The sequence below is a fragment of the Rhinatrema bivittatum genome, chromosome 5 (genome assembly GCF_901001135.1).
Source record: "Rhinatrema bivittatum chromosome 5, aRhiBiv1.1, whole genome shotgun sequence".
Classification (NCBI taxonomy): domain Eukaryota; kingdom Metazoa; phylum Chordata; class Amphibia; order Gymnophiona; family Rhinatrematidae; genus Rhinatrema; species Rhinatrema bivittatum.
In genome coordinates this window covers 226706885-226728974 of record NC_042619.1, presented here as the reverse complement: position 1 = coordinate 226728974, position 22090 = coordinate 226706885, and the positions used below count along the sequence as shown (strand labels likewise).

The 22090-nt window shown below is 44.3% G+C and overlaps 1 protein-coding gene across 4 annotated transcripts in view; it reads right to left on the bottom strand.

Annotated features, from left to right (window-relative positions):
* Positions 1-22090, bottom strand: part of CNKSR2 (connector enhancer of kinase suppressor of Ras 2) — a 469908-nt gene that overhangs the window by 121037 nt on the left and 326781 nt on the right. For all 4 annotated transcript variants that reach the window (XM_029603391.1, XM_029603393.1, XM_029603392.1 and 1 more), the window contains exon 12: positions 15644-15858. In XM_029603391.1, the coding sequence (XP_029459251.1) occupies positions 15644-15858 (215 nt within the window). The remainder of the gene's footprint in view (positions 1-15643; positions 15859-22090) is intronic.

Below are 22090 nucleotides of genomic sequence, written 5' to 3'. Positions count from 1 at the left end.
ATCAGCCCATTACACCAAGACAGCTGGTACCCCCAGGGCCAGATTAAGACAGCATGTGTCCATAGGCAATGGGGGAGGGGAGTTAACCTCCCCCTTTTCCTATAGGGATGGTGGTTGGATTGAGCCCTCCTCCCGAAATCCCCCTTCCCTCCCTCCTTACCTACAAATCATGGTGCCCCTTCTCTCCTATAGTGGCACCTGAAGATGAAAGAAAGTCAGCATGGGGCCTTCAGGAGTCCTGGTGAGCTGACTGACCCTGTGGCACCATGCCCCCTCCTCCCGCATGGGCTTCCTGTTACCATGGAAACACATGCAAAGAGTAGGGTTGTCAAATGGCTCCAGATTTTCAGGACAGGTTGATCCAGTCCTGGTTTTAACCCATTGCATGCTGGGACGTATTCTGACGTCCCTATTGCATTCCCTAAGAAAATCAAGATGGGGACGGTAACTTTTAAACAGCCACACAGGCATACATGTAAGCGCATAAAGATGCAGCCATTTTATAACATATGCGTGTATGATCTAAAATCAGCTGTACATGTGTGTGCAATTTTGTATGGATGTGCACAAATGCCGGCTCTACCGCATAAGTGGGGGGATTTTATTAGATACGTGCACCAACACAATTACCAGTTTTCACAGTCCGTTCCCAGTTTGCCCAGGTAAAGGCTTCCGACTTCCAAACCCCCATAATTAACCTTCTTCCCTTTTACCCTATTAGTTCTGACCCTTCAAACCCCGCTGGCTAGCCCTGATTTTTTTATTTTAAAACTTACACGCCATCCAAGCAGAAGTAAAGTTACATGGTAAGGGACCCCGGCATGTGCTTGCGCGTAAATACTTATGCGCTCATTTCAACTGACTTTCCTGGAACACCCATGTCCTTCCCATGCTCCGCGCAGGCCACACCAATGCCCTTCCCCTTTTTTAACTTTTTGATTTGTGTGCATACCGGGAGATACGCGCATACTCAGGGCTTCATAAAATCCGAATGGAACATGCCAGCCCAAGACACAGGCGTGCTTCCTGGCTTTGGCACGCGTTCAGCTTTTAAAATTCACCTTTATATGTACTTGTATGCAAGAGAGTAAAGCCAGGACTGGATCAACCGGTCCTGAAAATCTGAAGCCAGTTGGAAACCCTAGCGAAGAGCAGGGCACTGCAGGGTCAGTCAGCACTCCAGGATTATTATAGGCCCCATGTTGACTCTTCCTTCATCTTCAGGCGTCGCAGAAGCAGGCTTTGGTTTAAGAATAGCAGCAGCGGCAACACTATGGTGCCTAAAAAAATTTGAGGCCAGAGGAAATTGCCTACAATTTCTATGCCTAAATCCAGATGCCTCCTGAAGACTTTTTAATACCTGGTCCAGGAGGCCATTCAAGCATGATCCTTTAACAGTTATTAGCTATATAGACATTGTGATCATCACCTCTTACTTTTTGAGTGAGCAACAGGGAAGGGATCTCCCCATTAGGATCTGTTGGGTATGTCCAAGTGTCGTGCATTGGCCATTGTAGTAGACAGGATACTGGGCGGGATGGATCATTGGTCTGACCCAGCAAGACACTTCTAATGATCATATGTTCTTGTATTTCCAAAGCAACCAGGGCAGCAAGTTTGCACTTAAAGTGCCATCTGAACCAAAGGCAAAACAGCCACGTGCACTTATCTGTACTTATGCAAGAAAGACAAAAAGTGGAAGAAAGAATACATGGATGCTTACCAGTCATTATTACTCCAGAGAATGCAGCAGAATTTAGCGTATATGTAATACAGGTATTTGTACTTAAGATGATATTTATATGCGCTTATTCAAAACGTACCCTCTTCCATTAATGCAGGAGCTTGCAGTTCTTTTGCATCTTCAAAGCACTGTTCTTGTTATCAGTAGCAGAATGAGATTGCTCAATTATCTTCCACTGAGGGAAACCATAATGAAGTCAGACCACTCCGGCATTTTAAGGATGAGAAATGTCTCTGTGTGTCTCTCTCTCCTGCTTTAGGTCTCTGGTTGCTGGATTAATTTCATCCTAGTTAATAGCTTTCACTTTATTACAACACTCTAGTTCCTAGCTAATATAATTTCTACAAAAAAAAAAATCATTTAAAACAATAAATCTGGGACTATATATCTATAAAAAGTGTGATCTATGGGCATACATTTTGTAACACTGTGTGTAAGTTAACCCAATTTTCAAGAGGACTTATGTGTTTTGAAAATATATCCTGGCAAAACTCTGCGCAAACGATTACACCCACTATTTGGTGCACGTAGTTTTTGCTGAGAGAATTTTACACGCATATGTCAAGAATTACCCCTGGAACAGCTGTCCCCAGTGAGTATAAAATAACACACGTTCAAACCATAATTTGGAATCCCAAAGGAGGAGGAGGAAATGATGGAACCCCCCCCCCCCCACTAATTCTTCCCCCCACCCTCCAAATTGTATACATATTTTATACATTCAACTCATGGTCAACAAACAAGCTGTAGATGATACCTTTTTACTGGGCTGGCTCTCTGTATCTGTGACTGGCTTTCAAGAGCTCTGCTCCCTTTATCAGATCAGTGAAGGGAAAGTCCATAACTCTCAAAAGCTTGTCACAGATGTATTAGGTTAGTCCAGTAAAATGATCTCACCCTACCACTTCTCTGTTGACCCTTATTTCTACGTTGTTTGCCATTACAATATTAAAAGCTTTGGTAGGAACATATGTAGCCTACGAGACTCAAGGGTAGCCGACTGCTGTTACTCCCAATAGTGATTTCAACAACTAATGAAGTATAAAACTATTACAGCAACATAGTAATTAAACAAGTATATTGCCCAAACCAGAAAGGTACGGTTCCAGTGCACAGCCAAGATACATTTCAGTCAGACTATATCACCCACTTTAACACAAAGTTATTGTCTTTTTTTTTTCCCCTTGTCTTTCGCATCCTCAGCAGTTTCTTCTGCTGCCTCATGCCTCACCCCTTCCCCACTGCAGAAGGCACGCCCATGCGACACAGAGAACCCCTCACAAAGACTGGAGGAGAGCCCTCTTCCAAGAAGCCCCTTATGTGCTGCCCCTTGCACGGCAGGGACGGCAGCGAATACCCTCTCCCCTCTCTCTGGCGCCTGAGCGCACCATTCCACGTGCTACGACCAGCCCTGATGGTTCACCTGTTGCTTTCTTCTGAATTTAAATGCAAGGGTTCAGGATGTTTCAATAAATTGTCAATGATCCCATATTTCTGCTTTGGCTCTTATTAAGCAATTGAAGATGGGAACATTTACCAAGAAACAGACGGGGATGATGTCAGACTTTCCAGACTTCTCCCTTTAGCAACTCCTACTCAAAATCTGTATCATTTTTCTAAAATTATTTAGGAAGTTGAGCACAAATAATAATAATGATTAATAATAACAATAAATCAAACATAATTTATTTCCAAAAATACTGCGCTAGTGGCCAGGTGACCAGGGGGCAACCTTCAGGCATAGGCAAGAAGATAGCTCAAGGTCTAGAGTCCAGCACAGTGCTGGGAGTTACTGTTGAGGCTGCATCCAGGCCCCTTGATAGAGACAGAAGCATGGGCCTTGCTCGCAGACTCCCTGCAGCTCCGTTCCCAGAACGCTGCTGGGGGAAGAATGAGGCTTGCGCACAGGGAGCCATGTGAACCCCTGAATTGGCAGCTGCGCGATTACAGTGGAGAGACGGGAGAGTTAAAGGGAAAAAAAAATGTCCTAGAATAAAATGACTGACAGCATTAGAGAGCAAACAGATTCTGTTTCGCACCCCCTTGCATGTCGTTTATCAGTAGGTACCTTTCTTCTTCTACCTGGTATATCCGGAGCCAGCGGAAAGGAGCCAAGCTGGTGTGTGAGTGTGCAAGCCTAAAAAAGCAGCAATTAAAACTCATTTGGTGCTAAATATAAACCACTATTTTGCCAGAGATTTATCTGCATGCATTTTGTAATGCAGAATAAAATCGTGTTTAAACTACTGTAAATTTAAATGTAAATTGAATTTCATGGAAAATTTTGATGATACTTGATATAGTTCCTGGAACTCAACATCACCCATAAGAGAAATTTCTCTCCATCCTCTTCACTTTTCACTTATTTGGGCACATAAACAACAGGTTTTAATATTCCAGATGTGAACAACTGGCAGATGGGCTCAAACTGAGATTAACTGTGACATAAGGTGCTATTTAATTAATTCAATTTTTTCCAAGTTCCTCATTTTCCTTGTTCTCTGTAAGACACTTGTGTTAAGTCATTTTTAAGTTTTATGTAAACCGAGGTGATTAGTAACATTGTTACCAGAACTTCGGTATATAAAAATGTTAAATAAATAAAATAAATAAATAAATCTCCTCCCTCTTGGTCAGTGAAGGGTTACACGGTTTCCTGCTGCTGTTTGCAACTCAGCAACTTTCAAGCAACTAAAGGCACAAAGAAAAAACCCCAAAATCCATATTCTTCAGGTGTACATTTTAAGGGATTACTTGTTTCTAGTCTATAATTCTTTTAAATAGGAGGAAAAAGGGCCCGAAATTCACTGTAGCTTTAGCATCAATCTAACATAGGCCACACTAACACAATTCTCTGATTTGTCTTGGGCATTTCTGTCCAGTAAACACTCCTTAGTTAAGGTGCAGATGCCAGGAAGAAGCAAGCACTGCTACAGGCAGACAAAACAGAAGAGGGAAAAGTTACAAGTGTAAATCCTGGCGAGAGCAGCTATTTCCCTTTTGCAGGAAGCTTCAGTGTGTGGTTTTAGTGCGGGTAGCGGGAGAGGCAAATTTAATTATTATATAACATGCTTTGATGTCATTGATGTGAAATGCAATATCAAATTTTATAAACTAAACCAAAACATGATAGAATTAATTAGGAATACAACGAGAGACTCAATGCAGCTTGTTCAAATTTGATTTGTTTTTAAAGCTCTTTTCTATATTGGACATAGATTTATCAAATTGCTATAAATAAAGCAAGAATAACGCTCGCGATAGAAAAAGGAGCATGGTTAGGGTAATTTTCAAGATACCGCAATGCTTGATATTTTGCTGCATCGCATAGCTTTTTATCGTACACTGACTTGTGTCATCGCACGCTGTATTGCGGAATCACGCGGCGCGTGGCATCATCACGGCATGTGTTATTTTTTCCCTGTATAAATATTGACTTCCTGCACGTGCCTCTTTGAGGGTGTGTCAAGCGTTAGAGTGAGAGATGAGGAGGATAGTGTTAGTAGAGGAGTTTAGAGGAGTTATTTATGATTATTGAGAGAGTTGTCTTGTTTTCTGTTGTTATCTGTCTCCCTTAACCTTTGTCTTTTGTGTTTTTTGTTGGAGTGAAAGTTTTTTAGTCCAGTTTATCATTTTGTATAGAGGTGTTGAGGAGTGGAGGTGGTGAGAAGGTTTGGAGGTGGTGAGGAAGAGCGGTTAGGGGTGTGTGTGTGTGCCAGTGCACTGAGGGGTGTGTGTGTGTGTGTGTGCGTCTGTATGCTGAGGTGTGTGTGTATGTGTGTGTGCTGAGCAGAGGATGGAGCGTGACAGGCATGGGGAGAGAGGAGAGAAGAGGCGTGAGGAGAGGAGGAGGAAGCGGTGGCTGAGGGAGTGGGAGGATGAGGGCGGGAGTGCCAGGGGAAGGAGGAGTAGGAGTAGGGACGGGGCAGGAGTAGAGAGAGGCAGGAGGGAAGGGATAGGAGGGCACAGATGGGGCAAGGGGCTAGACAAGCAAGAGTGGAGAGAGGAGTAGAGCAGCATAGGGATAGACAGAAAGGGCAGAGGGGAAAGAAGTTGGTAGGCCAGGGTCAGGAGTGGGGAGGAAGGGAGGGAAGAGGAGAGCAGGACAGAGAGTGAGGAAAGGGAGAACACCTCTCCGAGAGAGGAAGTGGCACCCCCTTCAGGCTGCCAGGCAGCACCATGACAGTGCCTCAAGGCCAAAAAGTTTAGCGTGCAGAAGAATAAGCTGCTCATCGCAGGGATCCTGCAAAATTACCAAATGTTTGGCACCCGGGCAGCAAAGACCTCTAAGGCAGTCAAGGCCCAAATATGGCGCAACATTGACCAAAAGGAATTCAGTTTCCTAATACCTATTACATCCTTAACCATAAAGGAAACTATTCTTGCATTGTTTCAATCTTTTATTCATACTTAACTTATACAAAAAGTCTTTCATGTGTTAAATAATACACCACCAAATTATTAAAACTCCCAGTTATCCCCCACACTCACTCTCTCCATTCATACCACATTAAAATACATGCCCAACAATATAGGATCCTAATCGTTTCGCGCTCTCTGAGCTTCCTCAGGGGTTAGCACAGATCTTCCAATACAATAATTGCAACCTCAGTATCACCTTGTTACATTTTTGACCATAATAGAATATTATATTATCCACACCACTCTAATGCTTCTTATGTTGAACCTTCACTATTACTGCCAAATGCTTGACCATGTGATCTTTCAATGTTCTTCTTGTCTTCACATATCGATTTTCATCTAATTATTGTCTACAAAACATAATAAATGATTATCCTTCCCCTCAATTTCTCCTTCTCCCTGTCTAAAAATCTTTAATTTTACCTACTTGATCTCACTATTTTCTGTCCAGCATTCCCTATTTTCAGTTATTGGTCAGAGCATCATTCATTTCCACTTGTCCAAAGCTCCACTGTTTCCTGTTAGTGATTAAATCAATATTTAGTATATTATTCTATTTCTCTTCCCTACTTATTTTTAATATTACTCCTACCGGCTCGTCATAAACTATGTGATAATTACCAGTGCGATGCAATGTATTCCAATCCTCCCCAGCTGATACTTAAATACACTTTGCTGTTGTCCTTTTCAAACCACTCTGAAACCCAAAACCAAACTTTCAAACCCATATCACAACTTCTTTTCTCGCCAAGATTTTTTCAGCTTCTCCAACTTTTAAGATCATAAACCCATCGTCCCATATCGCAGTTCACAGAAAATCTGACCACCTCTACATATGGCGATACCCATCCCCCAGTCGTCCATTTTACAACCTCAAAATCACTTCTCACCACTCATACGTTTAACCACCCAAGGATGGCAATAAATGTTATTATTTCACTCTCCTATCAACATATGCACCTAATACATTCACACTTCTTCCTTGTACCCCCGGTTTTATTGTTCACTACTGAATTTAATACTTTTAAAACTGCATCATTATACAGCTTCTGCCCCACATTACTGCAAAGCAAAGTAGGTGAATTCAATTAGTTGGTATAAGGGAATTAAAAACAGTCGGTGAGGAAAATTTGTTTTGCAAATAATGTATTCTAACATACGGGAAGTAGCATATGACGCTTTGAGATTGGAGAGAGGAGTAAAGCGTATGCAGTGACGGGGGGAGGGCAACTGCACAGTGGGACCGGATGCTCACAAATTTGCTCTCATAAACACTCTTACATGTTCACACTTACTTTCACTGCTCATTCTCTCACATTCTCACATGTCCATTTACACCTTTACTTCTGCCATTCTCCCACCAACACACACACACTCACGTCTCTCCCTCTTCCATACACACATGCCCACTCACTTTCACACCCATGCTCACTTGCACTCAGCTCTCTCCTACTCACTTACATACACTCTCAGATCTCTTCTTCCTACACAAATACATACTGACTCACTCTCACAGACATGCTCATTCATTCTCTCTGCCCCCCTTTCAAAACACACTAGCAACAGCAGACTCTAACTTGGGCTCCTGGAGCAGCAGCAGCCTCTTCCTTCCCCTCCTGTGCTGTGGAAGTGGACGCCTGTTTCTTATTCCTCGTTTGATGTACAGGCAGGAAATCGCAATGTCGATTGGCCAAGGCAAACAGGATGGGGCGGGCAAGTGGCTGAATACAGGAAACAGGCTGTGCAGGAGCAGGTGGTGTCACGAGGAAGCGAAGTTAAGAGTTAAAAAGGTCCCGAGATGGTAGAAATCACTGTCGAGTTCCTCCTTTTTCAGCTGCGCAAGACAAATGATGTTCCTTTCTTCTTTCCGGATCCAAGCAGATTGGTTTTGCTGCAGCACCCGGAGATTTCCGGTATTGGCCCAGAGACCCGGTAATTCTTTTAGAATTCCAGAGTCTCCGGGCCAAATCTGAAGAGTTCTCAGGTATGAACATCATGTTCTGATCAAGCCTGGATTTGCCGATAGGCACGCTAGGCCTATGCCTAGGGTGGCAAGATTCGAGGAGGTGGGGGGGGGGGGGGGGCAGGCAGCAGGACAGCTGAAGATTGGCTGCCTCTCAGCTGTGCTGAATCTCATCAGAGAACAACCTTCTGCTTCCTGCTCCAGCCTTTCCCCGCCTACTGCAGAGAACAAGAGAGGAAGGGTGAGGCTAAAAGAGATAGAGCAAAAAAAAAAACCAGCTCTATTCCCTATTACCAACACCTTCCCCCGCCCATCCCTCGCCATGCTGTGCTGGGAACAGAAGGAGAGGGTTAAGGCCAGAAAACACAACAGGGAGTAAAGAAATGCCCTGCTCCCTAATCCAGCCCCTCTCCTCTTGTCAATTCAGGGACATAAGGAGGTGAGCCTGGAGCAGACAGAGCGGAGCACTGTGCCTTATACTTTCTGCTCTATTGTCCCTTGTTCACTGGCTCTGATCTAGGTCAAGTTGTCCTGTGACCAAACCCAGCCTGATGCAAAGTTTTGTAGAGTGAATGATCGTCTTCTGAGGGATGATTCTGTGTGCTCCAGTATAGAGCTAGAGATTAAGGATTAATTTTCTTTCAATAAGACTGAGGATGTTAGTGCGCAAACATTGTGGGACTGCACTGTGAGAGGAAAGATTATAGCGTTGGCAGTGAAAAAGAAAAGGGAAAGGACACAAGAGATTAATGATATTCAACAAAATATTAAAAGCTTGAAGGCCCCAAAGTAACTTGTTTGGCTTCCAAATAATATTATTTAAATTAGACTGAATAAAGGGGAAACTTAGTTCTGTATGCTGATGATATTGAATTTAAACTAAAAACTAAACAGCTGTACTTCAAGCAGGGAAAAAAAGCAAATAAATTATTGGTATTGCGTTTGAAAGTTAGAAATTCAAGTATGTTGATTATGAAGACTAAGGACAGAATTGGAGATGTGGTCTTTGAAGGTACGAAAACATGTGAGAGATTCTCTCTGTTCTATGAAGAACTATATGCAAAAGACTCTCAAATCTAGGTCCCAGAGATTCCTATGATCTTGGCTAAGTACAAGCTGAAACTGGAGAATGAAATTACATAAGTGTGTCTGTATGTGCCTGTGTGTTAGTATGTGTACAGGGAAGCATATGTGTATGTGTGAGCCTATGTTTGTGCATGTTTGCTAGTGCCTATACCTGCCTGTCCCTGTGTATGGGAGCATAAAAGACAGCTTCGCAGACAGAGCATATTAGCAAAAAGTACCCGGCATTGCTCGGGTTGTCTGGTTCATAAATGATGGAAAAGTTCAAAATCAAACAAAAGTGGAAAAGATATATATTGCTTAATGCATTAACACATGAAGAGAAAAACCTATGTATTTGTGAAAGAGAGAGCCTGTGTGTCTGTGTGTGGGAGCCTGACGGACTAGGCTTTGCAGACAGAGCATATTGCCTTTGCACACGGCACCTTCCACTGCTCTGGGTGCCACAGACAGACATGACAGAGACCAACCGACACAAGCCTTTTATATATATACCGTAAACACTTTGTACATCAAAAAGGAAACTCCTCCGAACTAAAGAGAAAAATCATCCAGTTTGAGTTCTTGTGCAAGAGTTGCCCAGGATCACGAGACCTTATATCTAGTTTCTATAAGGTTTTAGACACTCCTGTAGCAGATGAACCTAAACATTCTGCAGCTTGGGAGAAGAAATTAAATTAAAAAAAACTGACAAAGAAGTTTGGTCAGAAATTGTAGCGAGACTAAGTAAAATTTCACCTGTTGCTACCTTAATGGAAAATGGTTTTAAGATACTTCTTAGGTGGCATCTTACACCAACCCTTTTGGGAAAAATGTACCCAAGTCATGAAGTCAATTATAAGGGTGGGGATACAAGGTTATATATTTGGTGGGATTGTCCAGTTGTTGCAATTTATTGGAGAAAAATGAGGGAGTTCGTTTTTTTGATTACAAATGTAAACTTAAGTTGGAACTCATTGATTTTCCTTTTGGATGCAGCAGCCCCAGCAGTTAATAAAGTAAAGGGCAGATTTGTTATTCAGGGCCTTGCTGCTCTGCCCTATATGAATAGGCTGTGAATTGGAAAACGATAATGGAGCAGAAACTTTGAGGGGGCGATTTGGAGATCTTGGAATGCCTATGGAGAAACAACGATGAGAAGGGAGAGACTCAGAGGATTTCATTCCGTCTGGAGATCCTTTGAGGATTGGCACAGAAGTTATGCCTCTTCTTAAATATATTGGATGATGATGATGATTAAATTAGCTTTGATCTTCCATTGCTTTCTTTGGCCGAGATGTGGGATCTTGAAGACTAGATTTTATATTGATGGGGAGGGGGTGGGAAGGGGGTGGTGGAGGGGAGAAAGAGAACCCATACATCTGTGTTATAAGTTATTCATTTGGGGGTACATTTTAAAAAACAGCGTGCGTGCGTACTTTTGTTCACGCACCAGGTGCGAACAAAAGTATGCCAGATTTTATAAGATACGCGCATAGCCGCGCATATCTTATAAAATCCGGGGTCGGCGTGAGCAAGGGGGTGCACATTTGTGCAACTTGCGTGCGCCGAGCCCTGCGCGTGCTGCCCGTTCTCTCCGTGGCCGCTCCGAAATCGGAGCGGCCTCGGAGGGAACTTTCCTTCCACCCCCCCCCACACCTTCCCCTCCCCTCCCTTCCCCTACCTAACCCACCCCCCAGCCCTATCTAAACCCCCCTACCTTTATCGCACAAGTTATGCCTGATGCCGTTGGCCCACTGCCGTGCCATCACCCGACCCGGGGGCTGGTCCGGAGGCCTCGGTCACGCGCCCCGGAACACCCCCGGGCCGGCACCATGCCCCCCTCGAATGCCCCGAAGGTCGCGCTGCCCCCGACACCCCCCCTAGCAAAGCCCCTGGACTTACGCATGTCCCGGGGCTTGCGTGCGCCGCCGAGCCTATGCAAAATAGGCTCGGCGCGTGCAGGGGTTTTTTTTTAAGGGTTACGTGCTTAACTTAAGCACGTAACCTTTTTAAAATCCGGCCCTTGATGTATGGACAATGTTGAAAACCTTCTGATATAACACTTAAATAAAATAAAAAAAGATTTTATCGGCCCAGTGCTGAACACTGCTGAAGACTTGGGGTTGCGTTTAGGACCAGGCTTTAGTTCCCCGGGCTGGCTGAGGCTGGGGATGCTATGTCTCCAGCCGCAGCTAATAACTGCTTCCCTAGCAAACAAGAAGCACTAGAGCCTCTCCCCGACTAAGGGGCGGATTTTAAAAGGAGCGCGAATAGCCTACTTTTGTTTGCGCTCCAGGCGCAAACAAAAGTACGCTGGATTTTAGTAGATACGCGCGGAGCCGCGCGTATCTGCTAAAAACCTGGATCGGCGCGCACAAGGCTATGGATTTTGTATAGCCGGCGCGCGCCGAGCCGCGCAGCCTACCCTCGTTCCCTCCAAGGCCGCTCCGAAATCGGAGCGGCCTCGGAGGGAACTTTCCTTTGCCCTCCCCTCACCTTCCCCTCCCTTCCCCTACCTAACCCACCCGCCCGGCCCTGTCTAAACCCCCCCCCTTACCTTTGTCGGGGGATTTACGCCTCCCAGAGGGAGGCGTAAATCCCCGCGCGCCAGCGGGCCTCTTGCGAGCCGGGCCGTGACCTGGGGGCGGGTACGGAGGGCGCGGCCACGCCCCCGGACCGCCCCGGGCCATAGCCACGCCCCCGTACCCGCCCCCCAAACGCTGCCGACACGCCCGCGAAACGCCGTGACGACTGGGCCCGCCCCCGACACGCCCCCGACACGCCCCCCTCGGAGAACCCTGGGACTTACGCGAGTCCCGGGGCTCTGCGCGCGCCGGTAAGCCTATGTAAAATAGGCTTCCCGGAGCGCAGGGCCCTGCTCGCCTAACTCCGCCCGGTTTTGGGCGGATTTAGGCGAGCAGGGCTCTGAAAATCCGCCCCTAAGCTTTTAGTTGCTTTTCTCCATACTTCCCCTTCACTAGTTCCTCAGCCTGTATGACCCCTTTCCATAATGATATTTAAATTCCATAATATAACCTGACCTCTTTTGCAGAACAAGCTGCTATTATAAGCGTGGGTTGAATGGACACAGGATTTTTCACTGTTTTCTGTTGTGTTACTTAATGTACTTTTGTACTATACAACTCCTTCAGCAATATCTTAGAAAGGTGGTATCCAAATCCATATATAAGCCATACAATAATAAGATATCTTAGTCATATTATTCCTCTAGTTATAATGTAAACCGATGTGATATACGCCAATGAATGTCGGTATATAAAAACAAACAAATAAATAAATAATAAATAAATCCAAAGAAATGAAATCAATTAAAAAAAACACAAGTCCCAGCTCAAGCATTAAACAAGGCATTTTCTGTAGGGCAGTGTTTATTTTTTTGTTTAAGAAGCATATAAATGTGATACACCTCTGAGATACAAAGACTCCTGCTGACCTCAGCTAAAAGTAATACGAAGGGGTTGTTAGCATGACATTAAGAGGGTAATTTTCAATGGCCTGCTTAGGGCTGAAGTCAGTGGGTACTTTGTTACCCGTAGATCTTAGACCGAATTTTAAATGTGGATTTGTGTGGATGAATTGCTTTGAAAATTCACAGGTGTGCGCGGAACCCAGTGTGGCATACACACACGGAGATTTACATTCATACTTTCGAAAACTGAAAGTCTGCACATAAATCATTTCCCCTAAGACAACTCCATCCCCAGAAACTAATATAGCCCCTGAAGCAGCCCCTGTATATAGGCAAAACTCGGCCTGAGTCTGGTAATTTATCATTTATCCTTAGAACATTTCCAAGAAAGCACTTTCCGACATGTGTGGAAGGTGTTTTACGAGTTGTAAACAACGCGTAAAAAACCATGCAGGAGAGACTGGAGAAAGGCACGAGGAGGCCATCCACTCTTTCCATCCTGATGCAGACAATTTTTCAAGCGTGATCACAACAAATAGAAGCAGGGACGTGCAAAAACAAAATGACAGGAATGGTTACAAAAACAATCAGACATTAAAAAAAACCCTTTGCTCCTCGCTTCGCTCCCCTTCCCCTACAGAAAACCCTTATTATGCTGTTCTTTGAAGGAAGCAGGCAATATATCAAATATTATGAAATTAGCACTGGCTACAATCAACAAGTCCATGTTTGACTTTGGACAGTACATTTGTGAAGTTTAAGGAATCTGAAAGGCTGTAAAGAAATTCCAAAAGGAATTTACTGGTCGTTGTTCTGGAGTATTGTTGCTTTTCCAAATGCAAAACCCATGAAGCATGGGAGCCTGAACACAAGCCGAGTGAGTCCTCATTTTCTAAGTTTATAACATGCCCAAGTCCTAGTGGAACAGTCTGCCCGACACAATTCTCTGGATATCTTATTTCTGTTATCAAAAATACAAAAATAAGATATCCACACAAGCAGTAAGTGCCTCTAATAAGCATTTGATTGGCATATGAAATATCAAAACAGCTACTGCAAGTATATTAAAAATGAAATGGCTCCACAAAATGTTAGTCGACAACACAATGCAGGAGCAGAAGCCTGCACTTCAAATATTCGGGAAGTGCAGGTAATTCAATAAGTCCCCTCAACTTCAGATTCTTTTCATCAAAGGTTTATTTTTATTTTTATATCAGCAGCTCCATTGCTTAGACAAGCACAGAATTTAAGAAGGGTCCTCCAACACGGACCCATGTTTCGCCAAACCCGGCTGCTTTGGGAGGGACAAGCATTTAGAGACAGGGATTCTTCAATTATAGCATTTCTGTGTACCCATACCTTTTAATCGTTCCTTGTACCGCCCTTGAGCGAATGTTGACGTTACACTGTAAACCGATATGATTTTTATATTCTTACAGGAATGTCGGTATAGAAAAAAATAAAAATAAAAAAATAAATAAACCAGCCACCTACTGTGAGTACCTCTACTGACTTCTACTATACAGACTGCATTGTGGATTCCATGCGGCGTACTCCGATCCTCGGGCCACTACCGCCTTTCTTCTATGGAAGTCATTCACCTTCCTGATCTACAGAATACCTACATACCATCTACAGGAGCCACTTCTGGGTTCTGGCATCGCTACCAGTTCTTCAACATCTACTGTACAGGCATCCTCGGCATACCCTACTCCGTGGGCCACTAATGGATCTGTATTCCTAAAGCTGCCTACGTTTGTCAGAGGGGATTCCCGGCATATCCCGCTCCGTGGGCCACTACTGGATCTTCTCAGCTGTGTCTCACTCTGGGTAATTCCCATTGCCTAGGACTGTACTAATACATTTCCATTTCTGTGGAGACTACTTCTTCCTTCCTATTTAATAAAGTCTTCAGTCCTAGCTGAGTCCCACGTCACTGAGACTGTGCCTGCTGAAGGTGAGGCTCACAGGGCTTCTCTCCCTGTGGGCGGAGACATTGCTCATCTCAGCCCAGGGGTTCACATCCTTCCTTAAACATAACACCAAATTTATTGGGTTAATAAAGAAATTGCTTTGCTGATGCTTTTCCTGTGGTGTAAAGGCCAGCAGCCAGCAGTTTTAGGCGGGCTGGCTGTACAATTTTACCATGCTGGACAAACAGGGGTAGATTTTAAAAGGTATGCGTGCGCTTCCCAGCGCCTGCACGTGGATGTGCATATTTTATTATAATCCGCACACACAGGGGGGCCGAATTTTGCATGAGTACGCGTGGCAACGCAATCGGGCCTCCCCAGTTCCCTACCCCCCTACCTATCCTTCCTTCCCTCTCTCTACCCCGACCCCTAATGCCTACCTAGCTCCCCCAATTTTTTTTTTCTTTTTTTTGCTTACTGCTCCTTGGGAGCAGAAGCATCTTACGAGCGCCAGCCGGCTGCCTGCCCAAGCTTCCCCGGGTCAGCGTACAATAGCGCTGTCCCGGCCCGCCCCTGCCACACCACTCCCCACCCAGACCCCGCCCCCGCCCCGCCCCTTTGAAGAGGCCCGGCACTTGTGCACGTTTTGGTGTTTATGCGCGTGGTCGGGCCCATTTGAAAATGAACGCGGAACACACAAGACCCAGCCACACGCGTAAACACCAGGTTTTACGTGCGCAGGCCTTTGAAAATGTGGCTGACAGTGCGCAAGGATTACGTTGATGAGCGAGACTTGTTTGTTATAAAAGGATTTCTGTTTGCCAAGCTAGCCCTCTGCACTTCACTGGATTAACAGAAGGCCGAAGAGGGAAACATTTGACCTGGCGCAACAGCGCAGTGCTCTAGTGGCCATTCTAGTCCAAAAGAAAATTGAAGTCTTCATGATACCTTTTCTAAGACCATCGAAAATGCCATTGTACTAAGTGAGCTTTCCAAATCTCACAAATACCTTCTTCATGTCATCTTTGACCAGACAGGCATGTATAAAGCTTCCCATCCTTTCACTTTTAAGATCATACACAATATATTTTGGTGTTATTACTCACATGGTATAAGCCAGTGTCTGCAACAGACGGATTCACCACATCTTGACGTATTGCATCTAAGTCTGCACCCATCGGCAAGGCGTAATGGCTCGGGCTTTTATTCTTCTCTCCTTTCTTTTTGGATTTCTTCCCCGTGTCCTTCTTGTTGTTTCGCTGTTGCATGTAATCCTCTTGAGGTATTTTCTCACTGCTCATGTATCGAAGCAGGGAGCTCTCTAAACAAAACAAATACAACTTTTTTTTTTTTGGCACTGAAGACAGTAACGCAGTTGAAAGATGGAGCTCCCCCCCCCCCCCACCACCTGAACACTGCCACTCACCGCCTCCTCACCCATCAAACAACTCTACTGTCAACAATAAACCTGAATCTCTTTCGGTGTCAGCTCTACAATGGCTGAACCTAATAGACAAAAGTAAGAAAAGTACCGTGATCGTTAAGGAAATTGGCGATCTATATGTGCTGAACTGTGGTTTCTATAAATTCCAAAAGGATTGCAGGAATTTGATTTTAATTAAAACTGGATCTTGGTTACAGGGCAGTTCTCATTTAAGAAAACCCTCAGTTTTCAGTGAGAACGGAAACCAGTAGCAAATAGATTTCAGATCATCTTCAACCATTGCAAAATGTAATTAAAATCTGTTTTTCATGAAAGTATTTTACAGAATGCAAAGTACTGTGGGATCAGATGTACTGAAGGTTTTTTTTTCCTTATTTTGTGTGTGTAAAGAAAATACTTTGTACATCAGCCCCTTATGGGAATCCAAATTTGCAGTGTTTGTCCAGCTGGATACACTGAAATAAAGATCAATAAATAAGTTGTAGGTGAGACCTTTTTATCGGACTAACTGGCTAGCAACTCTCCCTTCATCAGCTCAAGGCATTAAAAGTCAGTCAAAAATGTGTGAAGTTAGACCAATAAAAAGGTCTCACCTGCAGCTAATTGGCCGACCTTTTATTTCTATGAAATACAGTAAACACTAAAAAACAAATCAGTGTTGACTGTGTACAGTGGTTCTGTAACCAGGCATCCACAAGCACGAATTTCATGAAACCACTGTCAAGATTTACAGTACCTGCTCGAAAAATAAAAATGGGACCTACAGCCAAAAAGAAACTGAATTACTGGACTTCACTCAGGAAGCTTTTGGAGAGATTTATCTCAAAGAATAAATAATTGAACACACAGAGCACACACATTTATATTTTTTGGCTCCCTGGAAGGATATATTCTCTGTCGTTCCATTTTATTTCTTGTCATGTAGAATTATCACCTATTTAAATATTGAGTTGAGCTGATTGTTAAGGCCATTATCAGCCCTTCCCTACTGGTATTGGTTTGTGCTTCAGAGTTTGGTTCTTGGATCAGTCAATGTTGTTATAAATTTACAAACAATGATCCTTGGTGGCATATTGCAGATGGAGATAAGTAATCTGGTTTATCCTTCATCAGACTCTTCTTCAATTTTTAATTTATATTTTTTAATCTTTTATTCAGAAATTTCTCTAAAGCAGGCATTTGTGCCAAAATATAAGAACATAAGAACATACCATACTGGGTCAGACCAAGGGTCTATCAAGCCCAGCATCCTGTTTCCAACAGTGGTCAACCCAGGCCAAATGAACCTGTCAAGTACCCAAAAACTAAGGGGGTCATTTTCTATAGCTTTCGCAAGCGAAAAGGGACATTGCTGACGGCGAAAATGTAAGGCTCCTTATCGCCGCCAGTAACGCGCCCAATAGCGCCACCTTTCATGGTGGCGCTATTGGTTTGTGAAAGCCGGCAGCGATCGCACCACGGTGGTGTGATTGCTGCCGGCTTTCGCAGGCCAGCACCGACCCCCCCCCCCCGCTTCACCCCCCTGGTACCACGTGATTCACTAAGGCCTGTGATTTTAGAAAATCCGGGCCTAAGTCTATTTTATGCTACTGCTGCTAGTAATAGCAGTGGCTATTTTTTAAGTCAACTTAATTAATAGCAGGTAATGCACTTCTCCTCCAAGAACTTATCCAATCTTTTTAAAACACAGCTACAATAAAAGGCAGATTTTCAAAGGGATACGCGCGTACCCCTCGAAAACCTGCCCCAAGCTCCCCCTGCGCGCGTCGAGCCTATGTTGAATAGGCTCGGTGGCGCGCGCAAGCCCCGGGACGCGCGCAAGGCCCGGGGCTTTCCTGGGGGAGCGTGTTGGGGCGTATGTCGCGCCGGCGCGTCATCCGGGGCGGGGCTGCAGGCATGGTTCCAGCCCGGGGGCATTTCGGGGGCATGGCCGAGGCCTCCGAAACCGCTCCTGGGCCGGGGAATCATGCGCTGGCCAGCTGGTTGGCGCACGCGAGTTACGCCTGCCTCAGGCACGCGTAACTTTTTGAACAAAGGTAGGGGGGGTTTAGATAGTACTGGGGGGTGGGTTAGGTAGGGGAAGGGAGGGGAAGGTGCGGGGGGGATGGAAGGAAAGTTCCCTCCGAGACTGCTCCGATTTCGGAGCGGCCTCGGAGGGAACAGAGGCAGGCTGCACGGCTCGGCACGCGCAGGCTGCCGATTTTGGGTAGCCTTGCGCGCGCTGACCCCAAACAAAAATACGCGCGGGCGTAGTTTTTTAAAATCTACTCCTAACTGCACTAGCCACATCCTCTAGCAACAAATTCCAGAGTTTAATTGTGCGTTGATGAAAAAGAACTTTCTCCAATTAGTTTTAAATGTGCCACTTGCTAACTTCATGGAGTGCCCCCTTGTCTTTCTATTATCCGAAAGAGTAAATAACTGATTCACATTAACCAATTCTAGACCTCTCATGATTTTAAACACCTCTATCATATCCCCCCTCAGCCGTCTCTTCTCCAAGCTGAAAAGTCCTAACCTCTTTAGTCTTTCCTCATAGGGGAGCTGTTCCATTTCCTTTATCATTTTGGTCACCCTTCTCTATACCTTCTCCATCACAACTATATCTTTTTTGAGATGCGGCGACCAGAATTGTACACAGTATTCAAGGTGCGGTCTCACCATGGAGCGATACAGAGGCATTATGACATTTTCCATTTTATTCACCATTCCCTTTCTAATATTTCCCAACATTCTGCTTGCTTTTTTGACTGCCGCAGCACACTGAACCAATGATTTCAATGTGTTATCCACTATGACGCCTAGATCTCTTTCTTGGGTGGTAGCTCCTAATATGGAACCTAACATTGTGTAACTATAGCATGGGTTATTTTTCCCTATATGCATCACCTTGCATTTATCCACATTAAATTTTATCTGCCATTTCGATGCCCGATTTTCCAGTCTCAGAAGGTCTTCCTGCAATTTATCACAATCTGCTTTTGATTTAACTACTCTGAACAATTTTGTATCATCTGCAAATTTGATTACCTCCCTTGTCATATTTCTTTCCAGATCATTTATAAAAATATTGAAAAGTACAGGTCCTAATACAGATCCCTGACGCACTCCACTGCCCACTCCCTTCCACTGAGAAAATTGTCCATTTAATCCTACTCTCTGTTTCCTGTCTTTCAGCCAGTTTGTAATCCACGAAAGGACATCGCCACCTATCCCATGACTTTTACTTTTCCTAGAAGTCTCTCATGAGGAACTTTGTCAAATGCCTTCTGAAAATCCAAATATACTACATCTACTGGTTCACCTTTATTTACATGTTTATTAACTCCTTCAAAAAAGTGAAGCAGATTTGTGAGGCAAGACTTGCCTTGGGTAAAGCCATGCTGACTTTGTTCCATTAAACCGTGTCTTTTTATATGTTCTGTGATTTTGATATTTAGAACACTTTCCACTATTTTTCCTGGCACCAAAGTCAGGCTGTAGTTTCCCGGATCGCTCCTGGAGCCCTTTTTAAATATTGGGGTTACATTAGCCACCCTCCAGTCTTCAGGTACAATGGATGATTTTAATAATAGGTTACAAATTTTTACTAATAGGTCTGAAATTTCATTTTTGAGTTCCTTCAGAACCCTGGGGTGTATACCATCCAGTCCAGGTGATTTACTACTCTTCAGTTTGTCAATCAGGCCTACTACATCTTCTAGGTTCACCGTGATTTGGTTCAGTCCATCTGAATCATTACCCATGAAAACTTTCTCCGATATGAGTATCTCTCTAACCTTCTCTTCAATATACACCGAACCAAAAAACCATTTAATGTTTCCGCAATGGCCTTATCTTCTCTATTTGCCCCTTTAACCCCTCGATCATCTAACGGTCCAACTGACTCCCTCACAGGTTTTCTGCTTCGGATATTTTTTAAAAAGTTTTTACTGTGAGTTTTTGCCTCTTCGGCCAACTTCTTTTCAAATTCTCTCTTAGCCTGTCTTATCAATGTCTTAAATTAACTTGGCAATGCCTGTGCATTATCCTATTTTCTTCTGTTGGATCCTTCTTCCAATTTTTGAATGAAGATCTTTTGACTAAAAGAGATTCTTTCACCTTCCCTTTTAACCATGCCGGTGATCATTTTGCCTTCTTTCCACCTTTCTTAATGTGTGGAATACATCTGGACTGTGCTTCTAGGATGGTATTTTTTAACAATGACCACGCCTCTTGCACACTTTTTACCTTTGTAGCTGCTCTTTTCAGTTTTTTTCTAACTATTTTTCTCATTTTATCAAAGTTTCCCTTTTGAAAGTTTAGCATGAGAGCAGTGGATTTGCTTACTGTCCCCCTTCCAGTCACTAATTTAAATGTGATCATATTATGATCACTATTGCCAAGCAGCCCCACCACCGTTACCTCTCTCACCAAATCCTGTGCTCCACTGAGAATTAGATCTAAAATGGCTCCCTCTCTTGTCGGTTTCTGAACCAATTGCTCCATAAAGTTGTCATTTATTCCATCCAGGAACTTTATCTCTCTAGCATGTCCCGATGATACCTTTACCCAGTTAATATTGGGGTAATTGAAATCTCCCATTATTACCGCACAACCAATTTGGTTAGTTTCCCTAATTTCTCTTAGCATTTCACTGTCCGTCTCATCATCTTGACCAGGTGGATGGTACTATACTCCTATCACTATAGTCTTCCCCAAAACACAAGGGATTTCTACCCATAAAGATTCGATTGTGCATTTCATCTCATGCAGGATGTTTATCCTGTTGGACTCTATGCCATCCCGGACATAAAGCGCCACACCTCCTCCCGAGTGCTCCTCTCTGTCATTGCAATATAATTTGTACCCCGGTATAGCACTGTCCCATTGGTTATCCTCCTTCCACCATGTCTCTGAGATTCCAATTAAGTCTATGTCATCATTCACTGCTATCCATATTTGGACTAATTTTCTTATTATTGGAACCTCACTGTCGGGATGTGTTAATTCTAATGCATCATTAGTATCCTTTGAAGATACCTCTCTCTGAACCATGTGTTGCTGAGCGACTGTCAGCTTTCCCCTTTATTCTAGTTTAAAAGTTGCTTTATCTCCTGGTTAAGGTGGCACCCATCCCTTTGGAAGAGACTCCCCCTTCCCCAAAAGGTTCCCCAGTTCCTTACAAAACTGGATCCCTCTTCCTTGCACCATTGTCTCATCCACACATTGAGACTCCGGAGCTTTGCCTGCTTCTGGGGGCCTGTGCATGGAACAGGGAGCATTTCAGAGAATGCTTCCTTGGAGCATTTAAGCTTTCTACCTAAGAGCCTAAATTTGGCTTCCAGAACCTCCCTCCCACATTTTCCTATGTCATTGGTGCCCACATGTACCACGACAGCCGGCTCCCCCCCAGCACTGTCTAAAATCCTATCTAGGTGATGCGTGAGGTCCGACACCTTCGCACCAGGTAGGCATGTTAACAGGCAATCCTCACGCCCACTAGCCACCCAGCTGCCTACATTCCTAATAATCGAATCACCAACTATGATGGCTGACCTAACCCTTCCCTCCTGGGAAGTAGGCCTTGGGGACACATCCTTGGTATGAAAGGACAATGCACAAACTGGAGAGTAGGTCCTTGCTACAGGATCTTTTCCTGCTGCACTAGGTTGATGCTCTCTGGTCAAGAGACCTTCTTCCTCCAAGGCAGCACCAGGGCTGCCAGTCTGAAGTTGGGACTTGGTTACTGTGTCCCTGAAGGTCTCATCTATATACCTCTCTGTCTGCCTCAGCTCCTCCAGGTCTGCCACTCTAGCCTCCAGAGATCGGACTCGTTCTCTGAGAGGAGCTCTTTGCATCGCATGCACATGTACAATTTCTCACCAGTGGGTAAAAAATCATACATGTGACACTCAATGCAAAAGACTAGGAAGCCCCCCTCTTGCTGCTGGACTGCTGCCGTCTTCTCAAATTTGTTCAGTTCCTAGTTAAGGGAGTAGGAATGTGTCTAATTAAAGTCCTTTTTTTTTTTTTGTTAAAGTGGCACCTGCCTATAAATTAAAGGATGAGCTAGGGGTGGGAGAGTTGGGAAATACAAACATCTAACTTCAGTTAGTCAGCCAGAGTG